Raw genomic sequence first — 17,641 nt, 5'->3', positions numbered from 1 at the left:
ACAGCTCAGATCATCTCTCATTTCAGTGGGGCATGAAGAAAATGCTCGTCAGCTTTCTACCCTCAAACTTGAGGACAGACCTTTTCTAGCCTTATTCAATAATCCCATTCTTCAAATATCTTGCTTTCATATTAGAAGAAGGGCATGAGTGCACAGCACCTCTGATAAAAGTTATTCTAGTAATATAAAACAGCCATGATAGTACTCTCAACACTGATTTTTATTTTTTTTTAACTTATGGAATGACAAGTTTAAAACCAAATTAGTTAGATTTTAACAGTTTTTCTCTAAAACTCACCACATCAATCATAAACTCAAGGTCCAGTTAGACCCGGCCATAGACAGGTCATTTGAAGAACAGAGCCACAGCCACTTAAGAAAACAGTGCAAGGATGAAGAAAAAGGAGCTGCCTAAAAATCCACACAGCAGTTGGATCTAATCTTCATACTGGCAAGTAGGTATAAACTGTCAAGAATAAAATCAGTAAACTTATGAATAATTCAATGTTAAAGATTGGATATGGCTGTTCTTCCAGGAAGCAATGCTTCCCAAATCCTTCTTTGAACCAATGAGCACATAAAAGAATAAAGCAGTCAACAGAGTCTAGCAGGATTTTTAGAAAGCCTTCAACAAGACCCCTTCCCAATGGCTTTTTAGGGAACTAAGCTGCCATAGAAGGTCCTCTTATGCACTCAAATAATTGATTAAAGGACAGAAAGCAAAAGGCAGGAATAAACAGTCAGTTCTCACCTACAGAATGAGGGTGAGGTCACTCACACCACCTTACAGCAAGACGTGCTAGGGCTGATGCTGTTGAACATATTCACAAATCATATAGAACACATAAAAATAGCATAGTAAGAAAGGCTGCTGATGAGACAAAGCTGTTTGAAGCAGTAAATTAAAAGCTGACTGCAAAGATGCTACGCAGAATGTGTTCGTATCAAGAGAAAGTGGCAAAGTGGCAGAGGTCATTCAACTGCAGATAAATAGAAAATGCTTCAAGGGACAAGCAGTCCTCAACTTGATGTACACACCAACAGGCCTCTGATCTAGATACTTCAAGAAACCTGAGGAATGAGAGGAGCAATATCTGCAGCAACCACCTCTGCAGAAGCAGTAGAGGCCCTGAGAGCATAGAAGGCTCCCAGCTTTGGAAGACAAGTGGAATTCTCCACTTGTACTACAGAAAACCTGGGAAGGTCTGAAATCTCTGTCTGTGAAGCTGCCTGCTGGGCAGCTAATTCCTCTAAGTCACTTCCACTTCAGACAGATTCATTCCTTTATCTTCTCTTTACTAAACAAAATAGACTGAGATACTCATTCATGAGAAAGAGTTTTTCTTTCCCAAATCCTTTCATCATCCTCACAGAACTTCTACAGGTTCTTTCCAGTGCAGAAGTAGTCACCTTTAATTCTGGACACAGTAAGCAAAAGCAGCTGCAGCAGCTGTAAAATACTGAGTTACTCAAGTCAATCTATTCCTACACAAGATTCATCTGTCTATACATCCTTTAACACCTCATTATTTACCACTCCATTTTTCTCTGTGTCATCAAGATATATTTATCAGAAGTGATTTTTCTGTTTTCTTTTAGGTGACTAATCAGAGTACATCGAACAAGTGATCTTTGTGACGCCTTGTTTGAAATACACTTATTCAGTGCTGATGTTTAGTAACCTGCCAGCTAGCCAGTTTTTAATTCTTTAATGTGTACCTTGTTCATGTTCTAACTTATCCAGCAATTACACTTTTTTTTTTTTGCATTACAAACTACACGATCTACAGAATTTTGATAAAATCACCTTCACCAATGAAACCTGTATTTCCTTTTTTTTTTGGTATTAGCTTGTCAAGATCTATTTTCAGTAAACTCATAGGCTTTCATTATAACATACTTCTCACATTTAATTCTTGATAAGCTGAATGCTACTCCATCATTTTTCACTTCACTGATATCAAACTGACAAGTCCATAATTACCTGCATTGTCCTAGTTATTCTTTTCAAAGATTGGCACAGGAACTGTTTTCTTATAGCCCTCCAAGATTCATGAGAAATCTATGTAATTGGTTCAAAGTTCTCTCTGCTCCTTCATTTTTAATTTTTTTTTTTTAATTGAACTTCAATATATGTAACCTGAACAGCTATATTTAACAGTTGTCCAAATTATTGTTTGAATAGGATTCTGTATCACCACAGAATTTATCCAGAGAACAGGAATACGTATCATTATAACCCGAAGGCAGGACACTCTTTTCTGCTTGTTATGACAACTCCATCATTTCTGTCTATTAATGAACTGGAGGTGGAAACAGAGTAACAAGGAAAAGGAAGGGAAGTGGAAATGGCTATGTCTAAGGCAATCATTCATTCAACATGTAGAAAAAAATGTAAAATGAAAACTGTCTTCCAGAAACACAATAAAATGTGCAACTGACAGCCAGAGAACTGTCTATCTACCTGCAATATTCTACCTTCTGGATCTCCCCTGAGCAACCAGTCTGTCTGTACAAGCTGTAGAAATCTGTTCATTTAGTACATCAACTTTCCCATGTGCAAATTGGAAAAAAATAGATTATTCTTTGATCATACACAATCTGAGAGCTATGAGTGAAACACTATATACACAAATTGCTTGTGGAAAGGTAAGTTAACATTCTCTAAGTAATGATCTAGAGACATTCTTGCTAAACCTCATAGCAGAGCTTGCTCTGAAGGTTTCTCTTCCTCTGCAAACCTCTCTACCAGCAGAGCAAAAAAAGTTCTATTACATCACACGTCTACTGAAGCAGATCTCTGATATCCAACTGCCCATTAGCAAAGCTAGCTTGACCCTTGCTCTTCTCATATGCATCTCAGGAGATACAAAATGCGAGGTTATAAAAAGTACTTCAGGATATTCAGCACTGCAGAAACACTACACTCTCCACATGCAATCTAAATAAAGCTTTAAAATCTTATTGATTAGTGACTTGGATCAGAACAGGGTTAGTAGGGCAAAATACAGTCACAGCAAAATATGGAACACACTTTAAAATTCAGAGTACTGACTGTACCTTACAGATTTTGTATAGAGATTCCTGACCGTCTCCTTCTGTATCTTTGAAATAATCATGTGCTGGAAATGTACGATGAATATCTCGTGTAATGACACTCTCTTGAGCAGAATCCTGTGAAAAAGAGATAAAAATCCCAAAGTATTAGCCTGGTAACAGTTTAATTAAACGTAACAGAATATAAAACTCTATGTGCAGTTAACATGGACCCATTAGATAACTGCTTTACTGACTCATCCCCTAAATATGCTTTGAGAAGAAACTGAAAATCCTCTAGTCTCATATGCAGTAATAATTTGACAGTTTAACAAGAGCAACGTGGCATGTTTTCTGTCCTTCAGGCTTGCAGTTCAACTTTAAAACTCACAGGAAATGACTAGTTATTTAATTGTAGGTGCATTTTTACCACTGAACGTATGCTTACTGCATTCCTCCGGGAGTAAAGAAAAAAAAAAAAAGAAAATTAGACTGTCTCTCTCTTGCAAGCTCAGAGGTATTAATTTAATATGTGTATCAATTTACCATAAAACCTGTGCTAATTACAAATTAGAACTATTACTTAAAAATGTTCCAAGTTTACCATTGAGTGGTCTTTAAAAGAACAAAAACAGAAGTACCTGAAAATGTTATACTTTCAGACAAATCCCATACCTTTGCCTGCTACCATCTCCAATTCAATTACATTTTTACAACTAGGGATGAGTTCAGGTGCCAAAACCTTGTTGTCCAATGCCATTTTAGAAGACCAAAGATAATCCTGCCTGGTGAAGCAGCTGCTACCACAGAAGGATAAAAGTCTGCTGTAAGTGCTGCATCATCTCTGTAAGATCCATGTGGATAATCTGTATATCCAAAGACAGCTAAAATGACACCAAATGCCCACGTTTAGGCAACTGAGTTGTTCCCTAGACATACCCAGCTCTGTAGATAAAGAAGCAATTGCTTACGATGCTGCATTTCTATAAAAAGATGGAAATCATTGCAATCAGACCTGAAAAATATGTGTATGAGCTGGAATGTCAGAGCTGGAACTACAACAGCTAATCAACTATCTTTGGGTTCCACTTGCCCTCAGTGAGAGATAATACCTTTAAGTCGGTAAGTATCAAATGGTGCTTTTCTTTATTACCTTTGTAACCCCCTACAGGAGAAACCAACAGAATCCTTACCTCCAACTTAGATCCTTATAAATATTTTTACCTTGAAAACAAAATACCTGTGTTATAGAAAAACTTCTAAACCCTCAGATTGCAGTTTGTAATCCAGGACTCTCCATTAAAAAGCTTCTTTGTGCTTGCTGGAGTCAGCAACCAGGTAATCTCCCAAATTTAGGATGTCTCCTAACCCCATAAAGGCTCTATGGTGAGCCTATACCATACCATAATGCAGCTGCCTGTGAGGGCTTAGCTAGAAGACCACAGCAATTCCCAACTATGGTTTCCTTTTGGACCCATCCATGACTAATACACATAAAGACATCACCCTGGGCTCTATCAGACTACCTCAGAGATGGAAAGTTCCTGTCACTTCAGTGGCAGGTAAGAAAACAGCTATAGACGCAAGCAGCATAAACGTCACTTTAAATTTAAATGCTTTCGAACAGCACTCAGTTAAGTAAAAAACCAAGATTGTGGTGTTTATTTCTTTAATCTAATTTTCTTCTGTTCTCGTCTGTCTTCTCATTCCCTTTGATTCTCTCAATACTCCATGTTAAACTATGGCTTCATCTTGCCCCACCATCCCTCTCCGCACTTAGCCCAATCTTCCAGTTTTTTGCACATAGAAGTCTTACCCCACCTTCTCTCTCAAATCTCTCCCTGAAGTTCTCCGAATCTTTGCCATCATCAATTTATTCACTTATGATGTCCTAATTTTCTGTGATCTCAACTGTTGCTTTCCCTTTGCTTGACAATAACATCTTTAGTACAAGACAGTAACATGATCTGTATTTTGTAAAATGCCAGGCATATTGTTATGTGCTAAGAAAAGGAAAGCTTACAAAAAGAGGTGATGTTTTTATTATGCTAACCGGTACTGCTGGAGAAAATAAACACGCTTTTGTGTGTTCACCAGGTTACCATCATGTTTTTCAGGATATGTAAGCATTATGCAACCATTAGCGATCGAAAGTAACCACACAGTCTAAATCACATGCAATAAAACACAGAATAATAATAAAAATTTAATAATAAGCAGTTCTCTAATTAGACTGCTTTAATGAGTATTTTCATTTACATGGCTTTCCAACACAAGAGAGGCTAAATAATTGCAGTCTTCCTCCCAGATTGATCTGATGATTTCGTTACATTGTGAGGAAATGCCTTAAACAAGATCTACCAGTACAGCACAGTTACCAAGTCCATCATACAAATCTGTTACGTTAATTCTTCAGCACAAATTTGAAAAGATCCAGGCATTTAAAAGACAGTTATGGGAAGGTCACCACATCCAGAACATACATCGCTTTTCTGTCAAGCAGGGAGATTGTGTTTGACTTTCCTCTATTTCTGTCTTTTCTTGAACTGAGAGGCCAACATAGAGCACATAGAAGTCAACAAGATAGATGTCTCCGGTAGGACCAAAAATATTTGTCTAAAGACCCAAACGCAAATTCACTTTTACCGAGTTAAAAGGAGCCTGAAGCAGAGTCTTCATTCAGCATTATTAACAACAGACGCTTCTAAAAAACTAGAGGAAAACAATTAAATTGACCCAAAATAAAATTTAAACTGAAAGACAGGATAATTAACTCCTTCTCAAAAGACAACATCCATCTGAAATAGAATAAACCCATAATCTAAGAGAAGCAAGAAATGAGACTAGAGTGAAGATCAGTGTAGAATTACTTCTTAAAATATATTGAAAACATTTTGGTAAGTTTCTATCTTTTTTCCAGATAGAATTTGTTGATAGCACTGTTCTCGGGAGCACCAAAGCAGATGAGTTTACGGTTATCCTAATTCACATTTTCAGAGGATTTTTATTCTTCTGAAAGTCATGATTAGTTAATTTCTTATGAAAAAAAGCTGAGGTGAGATGGCTATCAAAGCACTCAGTTTTAATGATCTTTCTTGATTCTAATAATCATTTCTGCGCTGCCAACTCAGAGAAACAATATTCTACTGAGGAAAGGAATTATCTTCACATGTCAACTACATGACAGCTGACATCCTACTGAACAAGCTCTCTACTTTGAGTCGTCTCACTTTTAAAACAGCTAAACTTCTGCAACTGTGAAGCAACTCTACTGGATACTGACTCCTTGACACTGCTGCCATTTTAAACTATTAGGACACTGCTGAATGTGGACATTTGATGCCAGAAGGCAGACTGACACAGAAATACAGAAGAGAACTGAAAACTGTTTATATTAAATCAATGTTAAAAGAAAATCAAGGGTACATAGGCACTCAAAATTAAGAAACATAGGGCAACCTCTATGCATGTACATCAGGAATCATTTTTTAATTAAGAACATTTCACAGACTCTCCAAAAAGAACCTCTGCTCATTTGTCGGCCCGAGTGTACCCACTCTGGTGATGAATTACGTATGGTCAGGGAGTAGAAGAGATGCCTGTAGGTAGATCCTTGCTTCCTTTGTCACAGGAATTGGAGGATAAGTACGGTATGAGTCAGAAAAAATGTAATAAAGAAAAATCTCTTGGGTCATAACATCTCAGTGCTGTGCTAAGACTCAGATCCTTTCCCCAACTTCTGCTCAAAAGTTTTTACATGAAACCAGACACATCACTTATGCAAAAAATTCCAAGAGTGGTCACCTGAGTTCTCCTTACTATACAGCTGCCTCTATTACAGCTGTTGACTCAATACGGAGAAATGCGAAATTATTTACAGTTGCAATTAAAGAAATTCAAGAGTTTTCTGTGAATATTAAAAAAAAAAAAAAAAAAAAGCGGGTCACAGGTGCCTCAAACCCAGCTTTCAAATTGAGCAGTACTTCTGACCTCAATCTCCTTGTGCTCTATTTCCCTGGTTAATAATAATTCCCCATCTCAGTGGGGTGTTATGAAAATCAATTAACATCTGAAGCACTGAAATACTGTAGTGATAGAGTCCTACAGAAATGCCAAAGAGGAAAATAATAACTTCATCCTCAAATCCTGTTCTGAATGGTATACAGTAAGGCACAAGGTTACACAATGAAAAATAATAAAGGGGAAGAGAACAAAAAACAACAACAACAAAAAAAGCTCTGCTCATTAGATACGTACTATTCCTTCTGTACACAAGAAGGCAGAGATCCTGGGAAGAAGACAAACAAAAACCACAGAACGATGTGTGATCAAGAATATATCATTATGCATACGAGTAGGCAATTTTCATACTGTACTTCTTGACTTCCAAAAGCGTATCTCTAATCATATTTAAACTCCTTCAAGTTTGGTTTTATCACATACATTTACATGCGAAAAAAATATGATTTGTATGTGCCGGAGACTCAGTACAAGTTCACCTGACTGGACCGATCTAAAAGGTCTGCATCTCTGGTGAGGTTCAAACAGCTGATTTTGCATGAAGTTGTCCTGTCCATGCTTCATCTGCTCACTAGCTAAAAATAGCCAGAATCCAAAGTACCAAGAAAAGTTAGAAAAGAAGAAAAAAATTGAAATGGGCTTTCAACATCTAAAATTACCATGCTCTGGAAACCTAGTGTGTCATGCTCCTTCAGGATTAGATACTTAAATTTTTCTACATGCTGTATGGAAAGCAAAAACTCCCTGGCTGCCACAGGTGTTTGACACTCTTGTTTAGCCGGAGATGTATGATGTGGAAACACACCAGCTACTGAGAGAGCAGGAGTCAGAGGTAGCCTCAATAAATCCATGCCTCTGAAAAGCTGTAAATTTAAATATTGACTTGCCAAGTGCACATTATTACATCGTTTCAGCATCCTGAACCAATCAGTATTTGGGGAGGTGGGGGGAAATAATCAATATTTCTTCCTTTTAAAAATACTGAATAAAAGATACTTGGCTTATACTCACTTCTTCTGTAGCATTTTTCTAATACATACCTTGTAGTTCAGCTCTTTTCTAAAAATAGGTTTTCTTTCAATCATCATCAGCTTTTATTCAGCTGAGAGCATATAAAACTCAGAGTCCTAATTAACAGAGATACAGAAACTGAGAAAAAGCTGGAGATGATTCTTGAGAGACTTTTTTTTTTTTCTTAATGGTTATATATCAAGATATTTAAAGTGAACATAATATTTAGGTTAGTTCAGTAAACACACTGGTCAACTGAACTTTGCAAATTCTGGCTCACTATCAGCTGTATTTATTGCTGCTTGGGCAAAACTAGAAAAAAACCTGCAAAAGCAGGAAAAAACCAACAGTCCTATTGGACATGGGGCCAAATCAATAGTTCAAATGTGTGCAGTCCTGGGCTTCTGGCAGGTCAAGCCTGGATCTAAATTTAGTGTCCAAGTCTCTCATCAGCATAATATTTTGGATTACTAACATAGCTCTGCCCAAGAAAGCAGATATCTTCTTTTATCAAATTATCTCCCATTCTTCTCAAGCTGTGTTTGTCAAGGTAGTGGGCAGCTGCTCATGCCTCAAGATTTTGAGAATTCCCAGGACTGGATCCTCAAAAGAGCATCTACAACATGCCCCTTTTTAGACTAGGAACACACAATTACCAATCACTTCTAAATACCCAATTCTCTAATTGTTAAAAAGCTTATGGGCAGGGACCCTAATCCTTTTAGATACAGTGCCAGTGGGATTGGACTGGTCATTAGCTCAGCATGAATTTATTCTATTATTTATATGATCATCCATGAGTGCCACGGAAATGGCGAACGATGCTCATTTTGAAAGGCTGTCACTGTCTTTCTTTCAACACTTAAGTCAATCTTAAAACTTCTTGGGAGCAGAAGATGATCTGATGAGGACACACCGACCAACTGCTCAGCATGAGGTTTTTAATCCTCCCAGAAGCTGGTGCTGGTATTTTTCAGCTACGAGATGCTGGACAAGGTAGAATTAGACCACAGAGAATGACAACTCCAAGATTCTTAAAGGCTGCACAGAAGAAAAAAGGCAGTACTAAAGATACCTATGTAAATATTATTCTGTATGTTGCTATAAAAAAAGAAAGTTATATTGTAGAAGTCACAGAGGTAAGGCAGAAACAGCTCAGATCTTAACAGGGTTGAGCCATCAATCAGCAACAGACTGGTTGACATTTTTCTTTAACAAATCACAGCAAAACTATATCAGACACAAAACAATCAATTCCGTATACACTCTCTTGTTCTGAAAAACAAAGAATATCCATGACCTTTGTGTTTTGTTTTCCTCCTCCCTCTCCTATTCTGTACACCCTCCCTCCCTTGGATGCTACTGATACATAATTTATTCTCCTTACTCTGCCATATCCTTTCTGAAATATATTGTCAAAAGGAAAATGCTGTTTGTGCTGCCGGGCAAGAGATCAACTTTTGAATGCACCAGGCTCAATTCTTTGCCACTGGCATGGTACGCTGCGAATTCAGAGTTACTCTGAAACACTTATCTTGAAAGCTCCCTGATCTCCCACAAGAGAGAAGGCGCTCTGTACACTAGCAGATGGAGTTTGAGGGTTTTTTCCCATATGATGTATAGCTGGCATGAAGAGAGACATACATCTGTTTGTAGATATCACAGTACTTCAATTTCCATTTTATTATGTTTGGGGCTTTATTTGGGTCACATGATCTTTAGCAGATATGATATCCAGCATTCTTTTGTTAAAGCCTGGAGAGAATTTTTTAAATACTGAAGGAAGGACATTGAGTTGCTGGAGTATCTCTAGAGGAGAGCCACCAAGCTGGTGAGGGGTCTAGAGAACAAGTCATATGAGGAGAGGCTGAGGGAACTGGGCATGTTTAGTTTGTAGAAGAGGAGGCTGAGGGCAGACCTCATTGCCCTCTACAAATACCTGAAAGGAGGTTGTAGAGAGGTGGGTGTTGGCCTCTTCTCCCAAGTGAATAATGACAGGACCAGAGGAAATGGTCTGAAGTTGCGGCAGGGGAGGTTTAGATTAGATATCAGGAAGAATTACTTTACTGAGAGAGTGGTCAAGCACTGGAACAGCCTGCCCAGGGAGGTGGTGGAGTCGCCGTCCCTGGAGGTACTTAAGGAACGTGTAGACATGGCACTTCAGGGCATGCTCTAATGCCCGAGACTGTTGGTTTGCATCTGTTTGTGGGTGGGTGTGGTGTGGGGTTGTGGGTGCTTGTTCTGGTTTGGTTTTGGTGTTGTGTGGTTTTTTGGGTTTTGTTTTTTTTTGTTTTGTTTTGGGTTTGTTTTTTTTTTTGTTGGTTGGACTCAATGATCTCAAAGGTCCCTTCCAACCAAGAAGATTCTGTGATTCTGTGATTTTGTCTTAAGTTTGCTCTTGTTTTTGATAGCTATTATTTAGGAGGGTTGGCCTCTCCAGAGACGAAGATATATCAGACCAAGTAAAAGGCACGTTATCCAGTTTACTCATCATCATTTCACGTTTTTTTCTCTGAAATGTGTATAGGCACTATCTTGTTAACAAACAAGTAAAAAGTTAACCCACAGAGTTATCCATGTAGCAAGTTAATTTTGTCCAAGTTCCTTCTGGTTTCCTAATTTTTAGATCAGGCTTCTGATTATGTCTCCACTTTAGAGACACAACTGCATTTGTAAAGGTTGGAAAAAACGTTCTTGTGATTAATCTCTGATTTGAAATTCAAATATTTCTGAATACCACCAACTCATTGGGTAATTTGCAGAAGCAACTGAAAAGTTATGGCCTGCTTCTAACAAACAAAAAATGGAAGAGGTGGCATATTTGAATCCTTGACTCCTATTTATTTACCTTAATTGATGGTGCTACAAATGTTACTTCAATTTTAAACAAATGCCTAGAAATCTTCACTACAAGCATAAAAAAGAAAAATAGTTACTGCTTAAAAAGAATTTCAAAAAGCAAACTTTTCTAAATCCTAGGTCTTAGAAGTTTCCTGCAGCGTGACTGACCAAGTAGACATCTGTCTAGTCACTGTTTCTTTCAACATATTTTTACAAATTCTGAAAAGAAAACTACTTTTGGCAAACAAAAGATGACATGATCAATGTAACTGGTCCATTTAAGATTGTAAAGAAAGTTTTGCTTTCCAGAGCTGCTTGACTCTTCCTTTACAAGCCGAGTGACTCCAGGTCCAAGAAAGAATTCTAACTAAAATTCATAGCTACATAGGGCCTCCTAGCACACCTAACCTTTAGCATCTGTATTGCTCGCTGCCAGCAAAATGTTAATAAAAAGAGAAAATGAAGGAAGTTTATCTGATTCAGTGATGCTGATTTTTAACAAGGAGGAAATGCCTTGCCGCACTATGTAGATAAAGATTTGCCAATACATTGACTTTAAAAAGCTTCTTAATCTTGTAGTTGTTGAAGTGCGTAGACTATTTCTTCAAAACGGAAACGTCTGTCCCCATTTTCTTAAACAATGGAGTTATTCCAATAATCCAGACAGAGACACTTCAGCAAGACCTATGGTCAGCTCTACTGTTTACAGTAAGTAAAAAAACACCAACTCGGCTACCTCCCAGAGCCACTCCCTGACAACAGCTATGTAATTCAAGCAAACATTTGATATCCTGGATGTTTTCATTTTAATACTTGCTGTGACAACACCACCTTGACATTTTCTTTACTGCAAAGGCACTCTGTTATTTGGAAGTATGTACTTTTTTTTTTTATCACTCATCTTCCACAGCTATTAAGATCAACAAGCCCATTATAGACTAATCTTCTCTATTCTTTATATAAGAAATCCAACATCTGGTGATTTTGTTGACTTGACAGCCCTTTGTATCACTCAGCATTGACATGAGACTATAAAACCAAAGGCTCTCGTTCTTTTGGAGCATATACAATCAAAATCACTTTTTGACAAGAGCTTAAAGCCTTTACTCCAGCCTCAGGAAACAGCTCATTGAAGAAGATGAAGGCTAGCCAGACAGCTAGGGAAAAGGTCAGAAATACAAGCACATGGTTTACATGCCTGCTTCTGTCAGAACCCGATTCAGTTGTGGATATACTGAATAGCGTACATAATTTCTGAGCATCAAGTCCTTCATTGGTAAATCTAGAGTGATAATATTCACAAATAAGCAATTAATGTGTGTCAAGCACTTTTATACCTAAGAAAGAAGTAATTATGGAGATGCCACAACATTGTACTAAAAGGAAAAGGCTAGTATATCATTGCCCATAATGTTTTATTCTATTTTGTTGCTGGTTTTTAAATAAATTTACGAAATAAAGTCCTATTCATCTACAATTTGGACAAAACTCGACGTATATTTCCTCACTGGATCCTTCTGAGTGTATGAGACACTGAAGACAGCTGCTGAAACTGCAGTCATCTAGGTCTCTGCTGAGCAACCACCACTGCCACTACAGGTGGCACGCGCTGCGAATGCAGCTCTGAAATTTGCTGCAAGATGAACTGTAGGCATAAACAATTTAGAGATGCTGATATGGTGAGATTACAGAGCTCCCTTAACACTCCTCAAACCTCTTAGTTACAAGGAGAGGAAATGAAGCACAAAGGGACTTTTCACCTCCTAACGGTACTACATATAGCTAAAAGTAGGTTTAAGCAGATGCTGCCTGGGCTCATAATGAGTTGTCAATATCTGAGCATATTACTGTAAGTTTTTAATACAATTTAAAATGAACTAATGAGGAAAAATACTGGAAGGAGCAGAATCACAAATGTTTGAGGTGGGAAGGGACCTCTGGAAGTCATCTGGTCCAATCTGCCTGTTCAAGCAGGGCTACTTAGAGCTGAGTGCCTAGGACCATGTCCAGGCAGCTTCTGAATGCCATTACCATGAAGACTCCACAACCTCCTTGGTCAACCTGTGCCAGTACTTGCCTACCCTCACAGTAAAAAGAAGTTTCTTTCTATGTTCAGATGGAGCCTCCTCTGTGGCTGTTGCCTCTGCTTCTCTCACTGGACGTCACTGAGAAATGCCTAGCTCTGTTTCTTTACAGTGTCCCTTCAAGTATTTATACATATTGATAAGACTCCCCTGAGCTTTCTCCGCTTCAGACTGAAGAGTCCCAGCTCTCAGCCTTTCCTCATATGAGAGATGCTCCAGTCGCTTCACCTTCTCATTGGCCCTTTGCTGGACCTCTTTAGTATGTCCGTGTCTCTCTCATACTGGGAAGCCCAGAACTAGACCCAGTACTCCAGGTGTGGCCTCATCAGTGCTAAGCAGAGGGGATGGATCCCCTCCCCCAATCTGCTGGCAACCCTCCTCCTAATGCAGGAGGATGATACTATTGGCCTTCTATGCAGCAAGGGCCCAAGGCTGTCTCATGTTCCACTTGGTGTCCTCCAGGCCCCCAGGTCCTTTTCTGCAAAGCTACATTCCAGCCAGTCAGTTTTTAGGCTTCTAGATACCAGCATGTTAAGTAGCTCATTCTAAATGTGTGTCCCATTCTCAAGCAAAACCAGCATCTCAGGCTAGAGAGACTCCTGAATTCTGCATAAGCCCTGAGGTCCTCTTCTTCCCAGCTGAGACGCATCAGTGTAACTGCTGCATATGACAAAGGAAGGGCCAAGCTACAGAGCTCTGCGTGTAATTGGGGCCTATGGGGCTGTGTGTGAATCATCAAAAGAAGCTCAGTTTTTGCCTTGTATACTGATCTAGTTTATTCCTATTGTTTGAAAACTGAAATTCATTTTAGATTAAGTGCCTCCTAAAATTTGGATCGATACAGTACTGACATTAGAAAGTATTTATCTGGTCATATACTGGTCATAACAAAGACCAGACAGCATAAAGACAGCACACTGCACAAAAATATTCCTACCTTTGAAATGTTACCAGTTTTCTATATACTACTTTTTAGTGTACCTGAAAATTTCTCAAGCACTTTCTATAGGCACTGTATAGGAATAATCAGTTTTCGGGGAATCTTCAGCTGTTCAATCTCCTTGCAAGAAACCAAGGGAGCGTATGTCCACCTCTTATTTAATGATTAACTTCAGTTACTCTATTTATTCTGATTATGATGGGGAGGTTATCTGAGTTTACAGATAATACTGTTACTTCACAATGATCTCTTACTGAATCCCTTCATTTTCAGAAGTAATACACAAACAAAATTTCTGTCAATGTCTATGCATACACTCTCTGTGACAAAACAAAAGTGAATCCGTTTGTATTCTAAGTAAACCAACACTGTTCCTCTTGGCACCTCTGACATTTATGCTAATGAGCAATACAAATAGGAAAATCTATGATCTCCCACCCTATAAGAAACAAGGAATAACCATGAGACACATGAAAACAGCTACTTTCATGTGTCTGGAATGTGTACGATAATTGCATCTTTATCATAAGATGCAATTAACTCAGTTCAGCATGAAACCTCAGGCATGAAAGAATAAAACAAGGTTATAATGATAAAATGAAAACAAACCAGAGAGATGTTAATCCCTTCATATAAAAGATATTACTGTAAAAGTACCATGAGACAGCACTTCTTTTCACTCTACAGAAGCACCTTCTACACATTTGCAGTCATAACATGGATTGCTTATATTACTCAGTTATGTTAAGGTCTACATTAAAAGCCAGCAACCACATAACATTTAAGTAAAGCTAAACTGGTGAAGTTTGAACACCACTGGCCCCAAGAAAAACACCACAGCTGGACTGAAGTCAAGTGTATTTTCTTACAACACTTTCCAAGGGTCACCATCGATTAAACACAATTTTATGATGTGGAGGGTTTGTTTACCATGCTACTAGATCATTACATTTAACACAAAGAACATCACTTCTCCATTTTTTAAATAAGGTTGCTTTCAAAGACAGTTAATTCTCACACAAGTTCTACTGAAAAGTCTGTCAAAACCCAAAACACACATACAAAAAACCCAGAAAATTAAATTTACTAAGTAACTTCCTTGTCACCATATCCTTTTCACCTCCAAGAACATCTAAAAAGATATTGGCAGAAGAAGTAGCAAAACGGGCATCCTGTAATCAGGTATGACAGAAAACTGGAAAGACGCGAGAGGTACCTCCCACAGGGCTCAGCAGGTCTGGCTGAAAAGGAAGTTACTTGAGGCCTCTGAGGCCTTCTCAAAACTGCCAACAAAAATGACTCCTCATAAATCAAGACAGATAAAGTTAAGCTGCTATCTGCAAAGGCATCCCCCAGAGATGTGCAACTGCGAGCACTTTTTCGCTCTATAATAAAGGATAACATATTGAGACAAGGTTGCAGCGAAGGGGCAACCTTGATGTAGCTTCTCCTCCTCTGTTTTTTACCTCTTGGCTTTCCAGACAAAATACTTCTCATGAAATTTTGTTACTTCATTATATGTTGTTATGGTTTGAGAAAACCCATAACAATCTATTGTCGTTAGACAATTATTCTATCACCCGATGACCCCTCCCCACCCGGAAAGGGGAATCGGGGAACACAAATAAACACAAGGGTTGAAATATAAATAGATTTAAAAGACTAAGACTAAATAATTAACAATAATACTAAAGAACCAGTATTAATCCTGGCACTGATAAAAGATATACAGGAATTATACTAAGCCAATTCTCTCAGCAGAAGCTGTGCGCTCCCAGCAGGGACAGCAAATGGCGGACACTGGGAGTGCAATGGCTTCAGGAGGAAGGGAAGGCCTCAGGGCTCCGGCACCGGGGCAAGGAGTTGTCTGGACCCGCCGCCATCAAGGGAGAGAGAGAGCTACGCAGCAAACTTTTCTAATTTATACTGAATGTGATGTTCATAGTATGAAATAATCCTGTTGGCCAGCCTGGGTCAAATGCCCAGGCCTTGCTCCTCCTTGTCCCTGCACCTGGCAAGGCTCGAAAACACTAACCTTGAATCCCACAGAGCCTGGCTGGCTATAAAGCAAATATTTTCACAAATTCAGACACTAGAGTCTTCTAAAAGTGCAATTTTCTCCAGCATTAGAAGAAAACTTAGTCCTGTGTCTCTCAACCCAGGACATAAGTGTATTTACCTGAGATGAAGAAGAGGCTCCAACCTGTGGTTAAATGACATCAAGTACTTTATAAATGCGATTACAACCAGCTGGTGAACAGCAGAACGGGAAAAAAGTTCTGTCAGCCCCTCACTGTGCAAAAGAGTCAACGGACAATGAGCAGCAAGCAGGGACTGAAATACAGGACAGAGAAAAATCCAAAGCAGGAGAGAGAGAAGCAGAATTAAACAGAAGGGATAGAAATGAAGATAAGAAGAGGCGGTGAAATGAAGAGGACCAAGAAAAAATAAAACAAGATAACGGATGGGAGACAACAGAGAAGTACCAGATAGATTACATTTAGTTCTCAATGACTCATAAAAGGAAGCTATAAATCAAATCTCTTATCTTCATTTAAATAGATGAAAATCGGTTTGAAAGAAAATTCAAATTAGTTTTATACTATGCAGGCTATGGAACTTTTTTAAATGTAGCTATAAGATAGGTGAAAAGGGTATTTTCCTTTTTGAGAATTATAAACATATCCTAGACTTAAAATAATCCTACTGTTTCAAGAATTTTTGAACTCCTATAATATACAGCTGATGTAGATGTAAATTTAAACTTCTTAAAGTTGCTTATCTACTTTGGACTTATTTAAGTGGTTATTGGCTTTTTCGGATACTACTGCTCACTTCTTGTACTTAATTATCACAGCTAGAAAGCACGACAAGAAAATATTGCACGCACTGCAATACTGTCTGTAATCTGGATACTTACAGGTATTACTGAAAAGAATACAGATAAATGCTCAGTCTTGTTTCCATTACTCTTTCCAACAAGCGTTACTGTATCCTGTATTATACTTCACCATCGTGTTTCTTAACAGACAGTTTCAGATCTCATTTGATTATAACGTGCAACTCCTTATCTATTTGACTTCTGCTCACTTACGCTTAACCTACGGTGTTGTAATAGTGTACTTGTCACTTTTACCACTGTGTATAATTGGCAACTTGCAAACTGAAGGAAAGATTAATCCAAAGAGCTACCTGAAAGTGTGTAAATGTGTACCAGAGAATACTGCAAATAATGATACCTTCTTACTACTTCTGAATCTACATTTCTATAACATCACACGTTCATTTATACATCCATTTCCATCCATTTATGAGTAGCATCCATATTTCCATATATGTAATATTTATGGGCTGCATACTGTTTATATTTCTTCTATTTTCAGAGGGTGTTCTTAGGAGCCTTTAGGAATCTATGGGTTTACAGACAAATAGCCTATATTACTTCAGATCATTTGGCTCATAAAAATGAGATCCGTCCAAGTTTTAAAGCGTTCAACATGCGAAGTTCAATCTAGAAGGTAAAAAGCAATTTATTACGCTCTTTTTTCATAAATTGGTATTTACTACTGTTTTACAACTAAATGCCAGGTAGGTTTATAAGAATGTGTATATCATCACTTTCAAGGACCATATAGCATGGTCAAAGGATTAAATAAATCCTGAAGAACATCCCATGCTTCTCAAATACATTATTTTCCCAACAGCAAGG

At 38.2% G+C, this 17,641-nt stretch overlaps 1 protein-coding gene across 2 annotated transcripts in view; it reads right to left on the bottom strand.

Annotated features, from left to right (window-relative positions):
• The window catches only part of RABGAP1L (RAB GTPase activating protein 1 like), a 257,373-nt gene that overhangs the window by 110,872 nt on the left and 128,860 nt on the right, over positions 1–17,641 (bottom strand). For both annotated transcript variants that reach the window (XM_074152248.1, XM_074152246.1), the window contains one exon: positions 3,061–3,174. In XM_074152248.1, coding sequence (XP_074008349.1) covers positions 3,061–3,174 — 114 coding nt within the window. The remainder of the gene's footprint in view (positions 1–3,060; positions 3,175–17,641) is intronic.

The sequence above is a fragment of the Numenius arquata genome, chromosome 8, assembly GCF_964106895.1.
Source record: "Numenius arquata chromosome 8, bNumArq3.hap1.1, whole genome shotgun sequence".
In the NCBI taxonomy this organism is placed as follows: domain Eukaryota; kingdom Metazoa; phylum Chordata; class Aves; order Charadriiformes; family Scolopacidae; genus Numenius; species Numenius arquata.
This window is presented reverse-complemented; position numbering and strand designations above follow the sequence as displayed.